At 42.9% G+C, this 16277-nt stretch overlaps 1 protein-coding gene across 2 annotated transcripts in view; it reads left to right on the forward strand.

Annotated features, from left to right (window-relative positions):
* Positions 1 to 8186: 8186 nt before the first annotated feature.
* The window catches only part of PCDH10 (protocadherin 10), a gene marked incomplete at both ends in the record, with an annotated part of 48904 nt that continues 40813 nt past the window's right edge, over positions 8187 to 16277 (forward strand). For both annotated transcript variants that reach the window (XM_083367221.1, XM_083367220.1), the window contains 3 exons: positions 8187 to 10826; positions 12947 to 13005; positions 13570 to 13676. In XM_083367221.1, coding sequence (XP_083223347.1) covers positions 8187 to 10826; positions 12947 to 13005; positions 13570 to 13676 — 2806 coding nt within the window. The remainder of the gene's footprint in view (positions 10827 to 12946; positions 13006 to 13569; positions 13677 to 16277) is intronic.

Below are 16277 nucleotides of genomic sequence, written 5' to 3' on the forward strand. Positions count from 1 at the left end.
TAGTATGATTTATGTTGTTTGCTTAGCTAGTACTTTGACTATCGCTAAGTGTTGCATCTTATGATTTATGATGAAGTGTTGTATTTCACGATTTATGATGAATGTATTTTCATGTTGTATACGATCATGACTGTCACTATTACTTGTATGTACATTGAGAGCTTATGCACTGGAAACAAATTCCTTGTATGTCCAACCACATTTGGCCAATAAATTCTATTCTCTATTGTCCTCTAATGATTCTTTTTTCCCCAGGAAATATCTAGGAAAGTGCAATACATGGTCCTTCAACGTTGAAAAGATAACTGTTTGTGCAATTCACTATAATATAGTGCATTAATGTCACACAATCTTTTTATAAGCCAATCTAGATCTTCTTGTATAGTCAAAAGAAACTGGGGAGGATAGACTCATTGCTTCTCTCCCAACTGTTTTTAACAACTGTAAATATGCATTATCAATAGACAGATATGCTATTCTGACTTTCACATAAAATAATACCGTCAAACCAGGTTTTTTTCCCATTACTGAGTTAAAATGCTAGCCACCGACTCTTAAGTCAGTATGAACATTCCTTTTCTTACTGCATTTCCTATCATGCTTGTATTCTATCTGTTCCACGTTTCTGCCAAATGCTATTCTTCTGACTGGCGGTGTGTGTGTGTGCTCATTATAGACAAGGTGACGGTTTTTGGATTTGCTGCCACCTTGTCCCCATTCAATATATCATTAGCCAATGGGGAAAACTTCCAGAACACAAGCCACTGCCATGGAAATGGGGAGAACTGACTTTGTGATGGTTGGGATTTTTTTGGGGGGGGGGGCTGGCTTGCCTGCACTTCCTCACATTTGTTTACATTTCAAGTGAATATAAAGTTAAACAAATTGTAAGGCAATAGGAAAGAAATATCTCCAGAAGGTATGATGGCACTTTGCCATTATGGATGTAGCTAGTTTAAACATGTAGAGTAAGAAGAGTTGAAACTTAGTTTGGAGAGACACCATTTTTACTTTAGACAGAAGTGAAAAGTAGAACGTATACTGTTGAATGTAAGGGAAATGTCCATAATACCAAAAGTGCAGTTCAACAGATTTCTTTATTGCCTGGACACTACAATGAAACAAAGATGATTTAGTTAAAGCTAAAGATACTTTTCAAGGCACTCTTAAAATGGAAAAGCATAAAAATATTCCCTTTCCCTCTCAACAGAATAGTAGAGCTTGGTCATGTCAGAATGCTGTTATTAATACTGTATAGGGCTCAAAAGACCCTCCTCCTTCCCAAAATAAAATATGGAGTTCTGCTCCCCCTCCAGTGCCTTACTGACATCCTAGAAAGAAGTCAAAATTAGGGAACAGGAAGAAGAGAGGCACGCAGAGTACAGAAGTAAAACAAATGCTCATAAAAAAGGACAACTCTGGAAGTAAAATGACTGCAGTGGAAGTTGATTAATAAATAGACTGGGTGCCCACTCCTCCTAACAGACCTAAACCACAACTCTGATCATGCCCCCAACAGGTCAGCTGATATTATATACCTTGCAGTTCTGGCAGGATGGTGAAAACTTAAGGATAGGTTTTACCAGTACACAATCACACCTTAAGGCTCTTCAGTCAGGGGCTGGGGATAAACTCCTGAGATCAAGGGGGAAGATTGGTGATGAAGGCATAATAAACTGCAACTAGAGAGACAAACTAACACTACACAATTGAATTTCAATAGCTGATTAACATATACAATAAATCTCTCAGAATGAAACCTATGCGTACTTAATCTCCAGGAAACATAGTATAACTAGACTTGACTAAATATGCCTAGGATTAATGGTGTAGCCAACATAAATGCATACCAGTGTGAACTGAGCTGGACTTCTCTTACCTAGACAATCTCTGATCAAATTCTCCATGCAACAGGGCTGTTATTGAGAATATTGGAAGCTAGTTCTTATATCTGGATAGCAGTGAACTATAAATTGCTTCCAAATCTTTTTTTTTTTTGGTGCATAGGCATTCTGGTATTTCTGCTTCAGTACTTAGATATAAATCAGAGATAGATTAAAGAGGAACTTCCTTAAACAGGCTGGGCAGTGCTTGGGAGTCAATCACAAAAACATGCAAGGATGCAATCATAGCACTGGTCTGCATTTCATTAAAGCAGTTGCATAATATGAAGGTTCACACACCTACCTTATTTTTCTTATTTATTTGCCCACTTTAAAAAAAATACATTCCTCACTTTTTAAATTTTATGCATCCATAATGTCAGCATTAATGTCAATGTCATTCTTAGCTATATGTCCTGGCCCATAGGCTCACATAACAAAAGAATAGAGAAAACAGAGACAATATTCAAAAATTAAAAGGAGAGTGTTACTTTGTGTTTCTGTCCTTCATCCAATACTATATTTGGTCACTAGACAACATGTTTTGTGATGTGTTATTCCAGTCGCCCAAACCCAGCCCCTCCAAATGTTAGGCTTCAACATTCCCATTATATCCAGCCAGCGTAGCATCTATTTCTACATATCCACAGGCAACAGGTTGTGAGAAGATTGTTGTACTTGATGGGTTTTAAATTTTCTTCACCCACATGAAGAAATACGTTTCTGTTTGCCCCTTGTTCTACATTGTTTATTAGTTAATTATCCTATTTGGACTATCTTTTTTTTCAGAGAATGCATTTTTATTATTCCATCAGGATTTCCTGTTTTTCCTCAATTACTCGGAGAAAAAAAAATGCCTCTCACAAAGCTCCAAGCATGGCATAATAATAAGAGGATTTAGAAACAGATTGCTTTCAAGTCATGTTAAATCACCACAAGCAGTCATTTATCCAGATGTTAACAAACTGGCCCACTTTCCTTTTCCCAAAGGAAAATGCCTAACACGGAAAGTCCATTTTCTTCCTGCTCTGTTCCATCTTCTCTATGAAAATTCTTAAAAGGAAAACAAGGATTTTTAAACAAATATATATAAAAAAAGAAGAGGACAAGAGAAAACCTCAAAATATCTAAAAGATGTCAATAATAATATCAATGTTTTACCCTGATTGAAAACTGAAGCAGCTTTTGATCATTTCCACACTAGTGATTTACAGCCGTTTATAAACATCACTTCGCCATCAACACGGAGATATAAAGCCTGTCTTCATTACTGATTCTTCTGCACAGCAGTGATTGGAGAACCGGAGAACCCTATAAATCACTAGCAAGGAAAGGGCCTAAATGACCTCAAGGGTGCAATGTAGACTGCCCCTGATTTTGTACACTTCCCCTCCCTCTGTGTATAAACTGGGAAGGTAAATTCTTCAAGCAGACACACACCTGGTGGCTTTATGGCTCATCCAGTCAGTTTTCTTAGAAATACCAAAGGAGTTTTCTTCTGGTTTTCTTTGGCCCTGAGTCATTCAGGTGATCATTCACCAAAACACCATCAGCTCTGACTCACAAGCAAAAGTGAGCTAAGTGATGCCACCACTGAACTAAGTGATGCCACCACTTGATGCATTAGGAAAGACAGCAAGTGAGTAACGATTCTTTACTTCGCTTCTGTAAATTCTTTCCCCCCCCCCAAAAAAAAAAATGTGGGTTTTTTTCAGGTTGGGAGATGGCAGATAGTGCTGAGTAAGATTAGCGAATGAGGAAGGAATCGGGCTTCCCGGGAGAAATAAAGGAAGGAATTCGCAGAGGAAAACAAGAGATACGTGAATTTCACCTGAAATACTATGAGGTCATTTTATGAACCAATATGAAAAACTCGCAGTCTGCCCAGCCACAGGGAAACCGCGGGCATCACGCGCCAGCCATTTCCAAAGCAGGAAAAGCCGGACAGCGAATGAGAGGCTTACACGTGTTTGCGAAGTGGGCCGGTTCTTAGGTTTCCGTTGGAACCAGCAGATCTGCAGCCACTTGTCTTCTTCAGAAGAAGGGCGCGCGCGACGGCGTAGCTGGCTGTCATATGCAGGAGAGCGGGAGCGAGCGAGCGCCGAAAGGGTGGGGAAAGGCCAGAGCCGTGCACGCGCACAGACGCGCCTTCAGCGTCTACTACACACGGCGCCGTGAACGGACATCACCACTCCGGCAGAGACTCGCTCTGATCGCTAGGAGGAGCCTGCTGCTTACATTTGCCAAACGAAGATTGTTTCTCTCCATCTTCCGGGCTTGGAGGAAAAGAAAAAAAAAACTTGTGCAGTGGATGCCGGAGGTTATTTACTATCCCGACTCTTCCATTTCGTTTTCTCCCTCTCCTATTAAACGTGCAGTATTCGTTTTCAAGGGGCGTTTAATTGTGGATAGATGTAGGGTTGTTTTTGTTTTCCCACCACCCTATCTCCTCCGAAGGTCAACCTTGTCTGATGTTTTCAACCGTACAACCAGTTCAGCCATCCTGGCGGCCCTTTTAGAGCCATAGATTGAAATGGGCGAGCTTTAAAACCGCTGCACACAGCTGTGAACATATCCAGATGTTGGTAATCTTTTTCAGCCTCGCAAATGAATCACTGGAAGGAACCTCCAGGGGCAAATAAGGAATATTCATTCATCTAGCGGTTTTCTCTTCACTCTGGGAAAGCCACAGGTCTGGCTGATGCTTTCCCTCGCCTTTCCCTTCCTTCCCACCAGCGTGTGACGCTGCAGCGGCGGCGGCTTTCTGACAGCTTTGCTCTGCCGGCCCGTAAATTTACTGCAGCTAAAAACAAGCCTTCTCACCGTGCTTCCCCTTTTCTTCTCCCTGGCAACTTAGGCTCTCCTCTGCTCAAAGGCAGGACTTATTCACGTGAAAAGAAGCGAAGGCGGAGAGCCGGAGAGCTGCCAGGAGAAAGATGCAAAAGATGTGTGCCTTGCAGCGGTGGGTGAGGGGAAGACGGTAGAAAGCATCTCACAAAGCTTTTTTTTTTTTTTTTACAGCGGTTGGAGAAAACGGATATATGCTATTACAATAAAGGGAGTTGGGTTTTGACGGCTCCGGGGATATCCTCCTAGGCTCTTTGATCTTGTAATTCCATATTTTTCCCGGAATCTACATGACGCTTAAACAGCGTAAGAGCCAAATGGACCTACCGCTCGATTTATCGGTTAGGTTTAGCCCTAAAACATAAAGGGATGGAGATTATGTTCATAGGAAAATTAAGTTTTCGACCGTTGGCGCTAAGCTTCGCTGAAGACATTTACATTCAATTCCTTCTTTTGGAGAAACAGACGAAATATAATACAGGGAACTGAGGGGACGCATGTATACATGTTTAGCGCTTACTAAGAAGAGACACTATCTTAGTCCATTAGATGTGTAAATGTTTGAATGTAACTGAGCACGGCGTCTCCTGTGTCCTCCATATCTGTGCGGAGACCTTGGCAACACAATAAAAATATAATTGTAACCACAGACTCCATTTATAAATTTCCTTAAATGCAATCCCGTAATACTTCTGTTTTCAATTCTGTAATTTGGAGAGCTCTTTCAGGCTGCTGCCCTATACACGTGTGAACTGCTTTGGAGTAAACATATATAGGACTCCGGCATAAATAGCCATTTCCAAGAGGATCTACCCGCGATTTGGAATGCCACACTATTGACTACTTATGCAACGATTTTCCAACTCTTTTTTTTTTCAAATTAATTTGGTGGAAATTGCTTGAACCTTAGGAACTGAAGTCTATGCTTGCCTGCTCAGTAGTAAGCCCTACGGAGTTCTTTCAAGCAAGACGTAAAACGAGGCATTCGATTAATGAGACATCTTCCGCCATTCTTCTCCAATTCACCATTCAGCGATGCTTCAGATCTACTATAGCGATACACTATTCGAAGAAGGAGGGGCAAGTAACTCGGCGACGCTCATCCCTTTCCTGCAAACGCTAAGACTCTCCGGCGGGGGCGAATTTAGCCTCGGGGGTTTTGCGGCTGCAGGAAGTTTAAGAAGTCGAGAAGCAGCGTTTCACCAAGAGAGCACTAGGATCCGTTGCTATAGTACAATTCCTCTGCGCCACCATATTAAATCAGGAGAGCCAGGAGCGGTAGTAAACAGTCGATCCGTAGGCGTCTAAGTGTAGGATTAAGTGGTGAACAGGCAGTTATTGATCTTAATTTCTTGCCATCACAATGCACAGACAAGGCTATCATAAAAGCCAAGAACAGTCCTCTTTCTTCCTGCCCCCAGCTCGTAAAGGATACATTGCCTGTCACCACTGCCATTTCAGCCAATATGTTTGTAATTAGGGCCATAAATTCGGCTGCTTCTCCCAACCTTGTGCCCTCCATATGTATTGGATTTCAACGCCCATAATTTGCCAGCGCTGGCCAGATATTATTTCTGGAGTAGACCACTTTTGGGAAAGATTGTTTAGCGTATGCATACCTGAGGCATAATCTGATGAAGCAAACCCTTGTCCAGGAAAGCCTATTTCAAAACATTTGCTACTGTTTTGCCTCTCTATTCCTGGTAGTTTTTAGTAACATCACGTGACCTGGAAGAGTCTAATTATCTGCCCCTCCTTTCTTGTTTAATTTCTTCTGCCAAGCAGCTTGTACAGCCAAATCGATTAAAGCGCAAAAAGGAAGCGCGGCCAAATGTTCCCTATGTGAGCAATACCGCCCTCCCTCCAGAAAGGAGTCAACTTCAGACACTTGCTGGAAAGTCAAATTCTCTAATGTGTGTTACTCTACAAAATTAATGAGGCACATACGCATCAGACAAAAGGAAAATCTACCTCAAATGTTCCTTGTTTGTTTTGTTATTTTAAGCCGGGCTTTCCTTTTTTTTAAAGCGGAGAGCATGGAAAGAGTCGAAAGACGAAAGTCCGCAGCAGGTGGAAATTCCATCTCCAAGGACCAGCTTGTTTATTAGCGTCATGGTATTGCCCGATGACGAGAAGTAATCTCCTTGCTCAGTAACTGCAACAAGGGAATAGTAACTTTCCGAGGCAGAGAATCCCCAGTAAGCGCTTCGGGAGTGTCAGGGTTATTCTCTGCCACACGCCACACGCCACACGCACACACGCACACACGCACACACACACACACACACACAGAGACTCAGAGTAAGAGCGACGGGTTCTCCCGTATTGTCTCCTCCCCCTTCTCTGACGGAGGTTACTCGACGTGCGGCTAAACCAATACGCTTTCGTCCTAGGCTTGTAAGTACAAGGCGATTGGTTGGCAGAAGCAGATCGCTGCGCAAAAACAGACAAGCCGAGCGCTCGGAGCTCAGAAACTGCCAAGCAGAGATCACAGAAGCTTGAGTTGGGACAGGAGAGAAGGAGAGCCACCGAGTCTGTGAATGAGTCTAGGAAGGCAGAGATAGTAAAAAAAAAAAAAAAAAGAGGGTGGAAGAAAGCTGATCCGGACCCTTTTTAAGCGAGGGAAGAAAAAGAAAAAAAAAAGCGCGCGCAGGGAAAAGGCATCGAAAGGAAGAGATAGCGAGAGAGGTTTAAGAGAATCTCCACTGAGTCTTCGAGAAATTCAGGGATTTAAAGTTTAGGGTCGCCGAACTGGTCTTTGCCTTCCTCCCACCCCGCCACATCTTTTCGATGGCTGCACTATTTTCTGGCTGTTTTTAATTTCATCTGTCTCCCCCTCCCCCTCCCACTCCAGGGAAGAGGGAGGGAGAAAGAGAAGGTTTTCTCTTGTCAAATTTATTTTTCTTCAACCAAAGGGGGCATGTCCATCGGTTCTTCTGGCAGCTTTCCCCCCTTCTGCTCCTACCAGGAAACCAACCTGAGGATAATCTTGAAATATACCAGTTCTCCCGGATTTGCTGCTGCTGTTGCCTCCACCGCCTCTCCTGCTGCTGCGGTGCAGTGCCTGGACACTGGGAATAAATTAACACGGGCTCTTCTGTCTATATAGCCACCTACCTATTGCCTCTGGTTAGCCATTTCTTACGAAGATCTCTGATGTGGTGGGAGCTCTGCCTGGCAGCCTCCCGTGCCTATCTTGCATGATTTCCAAGCCCTCCGTCGTCCCCCTCCCTTCCTTTCCCCCCCCAGTTTCGTGTGAAGGGAGGCAATGATGGGGAAGGCGAGAAAATGAAGGGAAAGGAATGAGCATAAATCGTTTTTGAAGCTCGCCTCAGTCTTTTGCTTTTCCTCTCTGGCCCGTTAAACACGGTATTTCTCGAAGGAGGAGAGGGATATTTTTGGAGAAGGAGGAAGTGTTGGCGTCGGGGAGGGGGGAATCTCTTTCCCCTTTTGGAGATGGTGGTGCTATTCTTCTTTGCCTTAAACTGGATGGTGGAGGGAGCCCTTTCGCAGCTTCACTACACGGTGCAGGAAGAACAGGAACATGGCACTTTCGTGGGAAATATTGCCGAAGATCTGGGCTTGGACATTACAAAACTTTCCGCTCGCCGCTTCCAGACGGTGCCTAATTCGCGAAGCCCTTATCTAGACCTCAATCTGGAAACCGGGGTGCTATATGTGAGCGAAAAGATAGACCGGGAGCAAATCTGCAAGCAAAGTCCGTCCTGCCAGTTGCACCTAGAGGTTTTCTTGGAAAATCCTCTGGAGCTGTTCCGCGTCGAAATCGAAGTGCTGGACATCAACGACAACCCGCCTGCTTTCCCAGAGCCCGACCTGACCGTGGAGATCTCGGAGAGCGCCACGCCGGGCACCCGCTTCCCCTTAGAAAGCGCCTTCGATCCAGACGTGGGGACTAACTCGCTGAGAACCTATGAGATCACCCCCAACAGCTACTTCTCCCTGGACGTCCAGACGCAGCCCGATGGCAATCGCTTCGCCGAACTAGTGCTGTCCAAACCCTTGGACCGAGAGCAGCAGGCGGTGCACCGCTACGTGCTCACGGCCGTGGATGGTGGGCAGCCCCAGCAGCGGACCGGCACGGCCCTGCTCACTATTCGGGTCCTGGATTCCAACGACAACGTGCCCGCCTTTGAACAGCCCGTCTATACTGTCTCCCTGCCGGAAAATTCGCCTCCCGGCACCCTGGTGCTACAGCTTAATGCCAGCGACCCGGACGAAGGCCAGAATGGCGAGATCATCTACTCGTTCAGCAGTCACATCTCTGCCCGGGCTCGGGAGCTCTTCGGCATCTCCCCACGGACCGGCCGGTTGGAAGTCAACGGCGAATTGGACTACGAGGAGAGTAGCGTGTACCAAGTGTACGTCCAAGCCAAGGATCTGGGGCCCAACGCCGTGCCCGCTCACTGTAAGGTGCTGGTGCGGGTGCTGGACGCCAACGATAACGCTCCAGAGATCAGTTTCTCCACCGTCAAAGAAGCGGTGAGTGAGGCGGCGGCTCCAGGCACAGTAGTGGCTCTCTTCAGCGTCTCGGATCGAGACTCCGAGGAGAACGGGCAAGTGCAGTGCGAGCTGCTGCAAGGCGACGCGCCTTTCCGCCTGAAAAGCTCCTTCAAGAACTACTACACCATCGTCACCGAAGGGCCCCTAGACCGAGAGCAGCCCGGCGGCGACGCCTACACTTTAACCGTGGTGGCGCGGGACATGGGCGAACCGCCGCTGACCACCAGTAAGTCCATCCAGGTGCGAGTCAGCGATGTGAACGACAACGCGCCGCGCTTCTCGCAACCCGTTTACCAGGTGTACGTGAGCGAAAACAACGTGCCCGGAGCTTACATTTATGCCGTCAGCGCCGCCGACCGGGACCAGGGCGCCAACGCGCAGCTAGCCTACTCCATCTTGGAGAGCCAGATCCAGGGCATGTCGGTGTTCACCTACGTCTCCATCAACTCCGAGAACGGGTTCCTCTACGCGCTGCGCTCTTTCGACTACGAGCAGCTCAAGGAGTTCAGCTTCCAAGTAGAAGCCCGCGACGCGGCCGGAGGGGGCGAGGAACCCAACGGCGAGGAAGCGCTGGCCGGCAACGCCACGGTCAACATTGTGGTGGTGGACCAGAACGACAACGCGCCGGCCATCGTCAGCCCGTTGCCCGGCCGCAACGGGACGCCGGCGCGAGAGGTGCTGCCCCGAGGCGCCGAACCGGGCTACTTGGTGTCCCGCGTGGCGGCGGTGGATGCGGACGACGGCGAAAACGCGCGTCTCACCTACAGCATCGCCCGGGGCAACGAGGCTAGCCTCTTCCGCATGGACTGGCGCACCGGCGAGTTGCGCACGGCGCGCAAAGTGCCCGCCAAGCGAGACCCGCAGCGGCCCTACGAGCTGGTCATCGAGGTCCGCGACCACGGGCAGCCCCCGCTTTCTTCCACCGCCGCCCTCCACGTGGTCTTGGTGGACAGCGCAGTGGAGCGCCAGGGGGCGGGGGCGGGCGGGGGCGGCGTAAGCCCTGGGGGGCTAGTCCCTGGGGGCGCAGGAGGCCCGGGCGGAGAGCATCGGCCCAGCCGCTCGGGCGGAGCCAGCAGCGCCGACACCTCCCTGGACCTGACTCTGATCCTCATCATCGCCTTGGGGTCCGTCTCTTTCATCTTTCTGCTGGCTATGATAGTGCTGGCCGTCCGCTGCCAGAAGGAGAAGAAGCTCAACATCTACACGTGTTTGGCCAGCGACTGCTGCCTGAGCTGTTGTTGCTGCTGTTCTTGCTGTAGCCGCCAGGCGCGAGCCCGTAAGAAGAAGCTCAGCAAATCGGATATCATGCTGGTCCAGAGTTCTAATGTACCCAGCAACCCAGTTCAAGTGCCCGTGGAGGAGTCTGCAAGCTTTAGTTCCCACCACCACAACCAGAACTATTGCTATCAGGTTTGCCTCACACCCGAGTCGGCCAAGACCGACCTGATGTTCCTCAAGCCTTGCAGCCCTTCCCGCAGCACAGAGGCGGAGCACAACCCTTGCGGGGCCATCGTCACGGGATACACCGACCAGCAGCCCGACCTCATCTCGAATGGCAGCATATTGTCCAGTGAGGTAAGACCCAGCCTCTCCCCGTCTTAGGACCGTCCACTGGCTGCCAGTGGTTTTGTGTTCTCCTGAATTTCCCTCTAAATGTCACCGGTTACCGTTAATTAAGATCCTAACGCAACCTCAGTTTATTGAGAAGGAACACGTACAAGGTCCACATCATTGCATCCTAACTGAACTAGTCTACACCTTTTGGCTTGGGCTGCCTGTTGCATTGGGGGAAACTTCCTCTCATGCAACTTATGTGATTGATCACTAATATTGCAATGTTACAATTATTATTGTAATATTACAATAAAAATTGTGATATTACATTCCAATAGTAATTGTAATATTGCGGCGTTAGTAAACATTGTAATATTGTTACAGTTGATAAATATCCCTACATTTTTATTATTGATAACAGAAACTTGCGCAACCAGTAAAGGGCAACAAAGAGATACAGGGAAGGAAAACAAAAACTTTTTGTAACCACTTTATAGTTGTCCAATTTTTTTCCAGTCAAAATACGGTAACCTGAAGTAGTAGTGTTACTACTAAAGTATTGTGTCAATTATAACAATAAACCTTTATTGTCAAAGTACAACAGGTGTACATTGAGATTAGCTGAGCCTCCCCCCCCCTGCTCTCTCCCCCCAACACACAGTGACAACAAATTCTAGTTAATATAAATTAATTACATTTTTCCCATGGTTTTCTTTTCACAAATGTTTACAATTCTATACTTTGACATTTCTCACTACTAATTGTTACTATTAGCTTATTGTTCAAACTTCTTTAATAGATTTTCCACAATTATAACAAGTAGTTGCAGGTGAATATGTAACTGATTTATGTCAACTCACCAACAACACAAACTCTTGTCTGGAAAACATTGTCATACCTAAATCAATTTGCAGTGCAGTGCAGCTTTCTTCTGTACCACCTTTGTCACTTTTCAGCCACTTTCTTTTCAGATGCAGAAGTATCAAGGAACAACTTAAATATTATTACAGTTCAATAAAGGCCACATACTGTGAGCATTTTACTTTGCTTGTTTTATTTCCAGAATCAAACAAGCATAGCCTGAGCAGTATTGGCTATTATTTTGTGTAGAATGATTACTTCTCTGGTTATTTTCATTGTTTTTTTCCCAGGAACAGATACCAAGACTGAAGATAATTCCTACAGGGAAATCAAAAAACAAACCCTTTAGAAATTCCTCTGTTTGTGATTGAGGATATGCAGGCATTTGCTTGTGAAATATGAACATCTAACTAGCAAGCGGAGAATTAAAATAATTTCATAGTTAAAGATCCACTAATTATCACTACATAAAGATGATTATTCTATATATTCCCCTCCCAAAAGAGGCATCTTGAAAAATGCAACTGAAAGCATCTGTTACACTTATGAAACTTTTGTATTAAGCTAGTGTGTAAATAATAGTTGTCTATCCTATAATCTGGCTTTAGCCTTTTATCCTGTGATGTGATACAAAATAACTACGCTGTATTTTCTCTGTACATATTGCTGGGGAAACATAAAACCTATTTCCAGTGCAATATTAAATATACTTACTTATAAGTAAAGCCTAGCTTTATCAGGAATTAATCTCAGGTAAATGACCACAGGATTGCAACTAGAAGAGAATTTTTAATTATTATTTTTTTAATACAAAGCTTTAATTCTATCCCCTTGTCATAATGGGATATATCAATTTGGTGTCTATACATTATTTTTTAAACATCTCATTTTTTTCTATCATAGTTTGCCTTGAATTACACAGTGGTATTTAATTGTCATTTGATTTTTTTTTCCTCCATCCACAGTACATGTTTTTGGCTAGATTGAGTAACAGTTGTGGATTTTATATTGGATGACTAGTTAATTGTATTCAGAGATAAATGTGTAATCCTTTCTTATGCAAGTTAAGAGAATGGCAAAAAGCAGATGAGATATATCAGAAGTATTGTTTATTTAATTAATTAAAAGCAACTATATACATATATGTGCATATTTGTGTGCTATGTATATATGTATGCTAGTATCACTGAAGATGCACAGGTTCCCTTGGAAAATTCATCATTTTATTTATTTATTTATTTATTTGTTTGTTTGTTTGTTTGTTTGTTTGTTATTTTTAGGCAAAACATCAACGTACAGAGCTCAGTTATCTAGTTGACAGACCTCGGCGTGTAAACAGGTAGGATCTCCACATTTCTCATTTCCTAAATTAAGGTCACAGTTATGCACAACCTGACATTTATTTCTCAAGGTGAAGGAAGATATGTACATACAGAAGGTATTAAATAATATCTGAAGAATATAAAATAAATGTATTCAGGTGGCATCATATATGTGCAATGAATGAACAACTCTGAATTATGGCATTTGGTGAATCTCAGTGAAATTTCTTGGGGGGAAAAAGATGCTGGTTTATGCTGGTTTAAAATTATTTTTCAAAAAACTTGACAGTATTATAGGACACAATCTGTCCAAATTAGATCCTTGACTATTCAGCAAAATTGTTTGGCATAATTACACTGAGTACACATGGTGGTAATAACAAGCACTGTTGGTTACTGTCCCTGAAAATATAGGTATTACTTTTGATGGAGAGTGCTGCATAGTTGAAACAGTGTAGCCAAGACCATCTATCTGAGTGCAGCACCACATGTCGCCATATGATGGCAGAAGAATGTTTTATGAATTTCCCTTTTCTTGGTGATTCAAACATTAAGTTTCCCGTTTTTTTATATATTTTTAGTTCTGCATTCCAGGAAGCAGACATAGTAAGCTCTAAGGACAGTGGTCATGGAGACAGTGAACAAGGAGACAGCGATCATGACGCCACTAATCGAGGTCAATCTACTGGTAAGTTTGATGGGGGGGACTCTAAATATTCGATCTTTTAATAGGACCATCAGGAGCAATTATAAGTAGGTAAATTAATAATGGGGCATAATTATAATAATGGGGCAATTTGATGCAGAGTGTTTATAATTTTGTGCTAATGTACATCTGACTGGATGGAACAAATAGATTTTTCAGTTGTAATACACTTATAAGAAGATGATTTTTTTTTAATGCTGGCTGACTTTTGCAAGATAGAAAATTTTGAAACATTGTGTGCTTTGCATATTAAGATACAAAAATGCTGATACATTTTGGTGGGATTCTTAAATCCTGAAAAGCTATTGGGATATTTTCAAACTGTTTTTCGGTAGCAATTCTCACATCAGTTCAGAATTGAGTATGTTAAGAGTTATGCCCAAGTGAGGGCTATACAGGGAATTGAACAAGGGAGAATTTCAAGTGTATGACAGGGAGAATGCAATATATGCACAGTGAGCAGTAGTTTATCTTCAGTTGGAAACTCAAAATATCTTGGAAATGTGGTATTTTTCAAGTAGTAAGTATTGTAATATTTAGTTTGAAGAGAATTTGACTCTCATTCCCTTGATAAATCTGACAGTATTCTCACTTTGCATCTGTATACTTAAGAGGAAATGCCGATTGTTTTAGCATTTGCTTCACTGCACAGCATCCCTGCAGTTTAGCAGGTGTTAGAGGCACTTGTCACTAGATTGTAATCAACAGAGTTCCTGGAATCTAGACTTAGTAGTAATAAATCTGTGCCTTTTCTAGTTTGGTAAGTACTCCAGAGAGTTGCTGCTACAAAAATGCCTTCCAGGTTGATGCTTGCTTATACACCCTTCGTTCCTTCGTCCCTTCCTTCCTTCCTTCCTTCCTTCCTTCCTTCCTTCCTTCCTTCCTTCCTTCCTTCCTTCCTTCCTGTCTGTCTCTTCCCTAAAACATCTTCTAAGGCACTGGACTGAGCAAACCCCAACTGCCCAGAAACATAGCAACATTGACACTTGTGTATATGGGGGAGGAGGGAATTGCAGCCTTTTTAAAAAGTGCTATGCTGTCCCTTTGGCTATGAGAAGTTTAGGCACCTGGGGGAGGGGGAGTCTGGAATTCCATTCAAGGACTGCTTTATATAGCTGCAGGTCATTAATATGCAGACCTAATGAGACTTGAGAAAAGCCAAGAGCCTCTAAGCTCACTGCGCCTTGCAGGGCTTCATTCTTAGTGAACACAGCATCTATTTTGTGTCTGGGAACTTCATAGCAAATGAACACTTGCCAAAAGTGTACATTGGAACATAATTTATTTATTTTTTTGCAAATTATTCTTTTCCAAATGTTTGTTTTTTCCCAATCTGTTCCCAGTTTTTTGGCATCATCTCCAAGGTAACAAGTAGTATTTGAAGATTTTTTTTTTAAAAAAGCTTTAGTTATTCTACCCCAATTGTTCTCTTATTGTCTTTTAAAAGAAAGAAACAAATTGAAGTTGGGCAGCCAATAAATTCAAATAAATAAGTACACTTTATTGCAGCACTCATGTTCATGAATATTTCATCTTGAGCCAGTTTATCCATCAACATAATGAATGATGGTAACAAAGTATGAGAGAAGAGAATAAACATCTTTGCAAGGACCTAGAATGGGAAAGCAGAATGTGTAGATGCAATCATTTGGGATGCACATCAAACAAATGGCATTTTTTAAAAATTCCACTAATGTTGCTATACATAACTTTCCTCTTGTTCTTAATTTAGATGATTTATCTGGAATTAGATTGTATGAAAGGTTGCCTTGAAACTAAACTCTTTCTATAATCTAGCTATAATATACTTTAAGTGAAGTGTTTTCACTTAATTTTAATTGATGACTACAGAGTCATGACTTTCTGCATACTTGGTTTCTAGTTTGATCTGTGAACTTTAGATTCAAGTTTCTGCAAATATAAGAGAGGAATAAATTGCATGCAGCAATTGTTCTTGAATCAGAATTGATAGTTTGATATGAATTTGTAAATTAATAATTCTAGTATGTAGTTTACCAAGTTACTATAGGCAATCATTTTGCCTTTATTTTTTTTGTATTGCATAAATAAGTATTGATGCTATGCCTATGGAGTTAGAGTATCTGATAAATGTACAATTCTTTTTCTTACATAGTTTAGAGATATTAAAGAACATTGCATTTAGACTTTATATATTAACACATAAATATAATATGAATAGTAATTAAAAAAAATGCTTGGTTCAGGCAAGGTATGGAAGCAGAAAGTAATAAGTAAAGAAGCTAATTTAGTTAAACATTTTAGTTGCCAACTTCATCAATAGTCTAATTATATGAGAGATAAAGTCACCAAATACACTAAATGATTTTAAACTTACTTCTATTTTGTCAATCAATATTAGTTTTCTTCACTAGCATCAGATAAATATGCTGATTACTAAAGACAAGTTTTCAAAATGTTTATATCTTGTTTGATTTAACTATTGGAAAGCCCCAAAACTTGCCAAGAATTTTCTATGTACTTATTTGGACCTTACAACTTCTTTTGGTCCACTGTTTCTCTTTAATTTCTTTTTATGATTTGAGTTTATGTCTTCTATTTGAT

This window comes from Vipera ursinii (assembly GCF_947247035.1).
Source record: "Vipera ursinii genome assembly, chromosome: 7".
NCBI lineage: Eukaryota > Metazoa > Chordata > Lepidosauria > Squamata > Viperidae > Vipera > Vipera ursinii.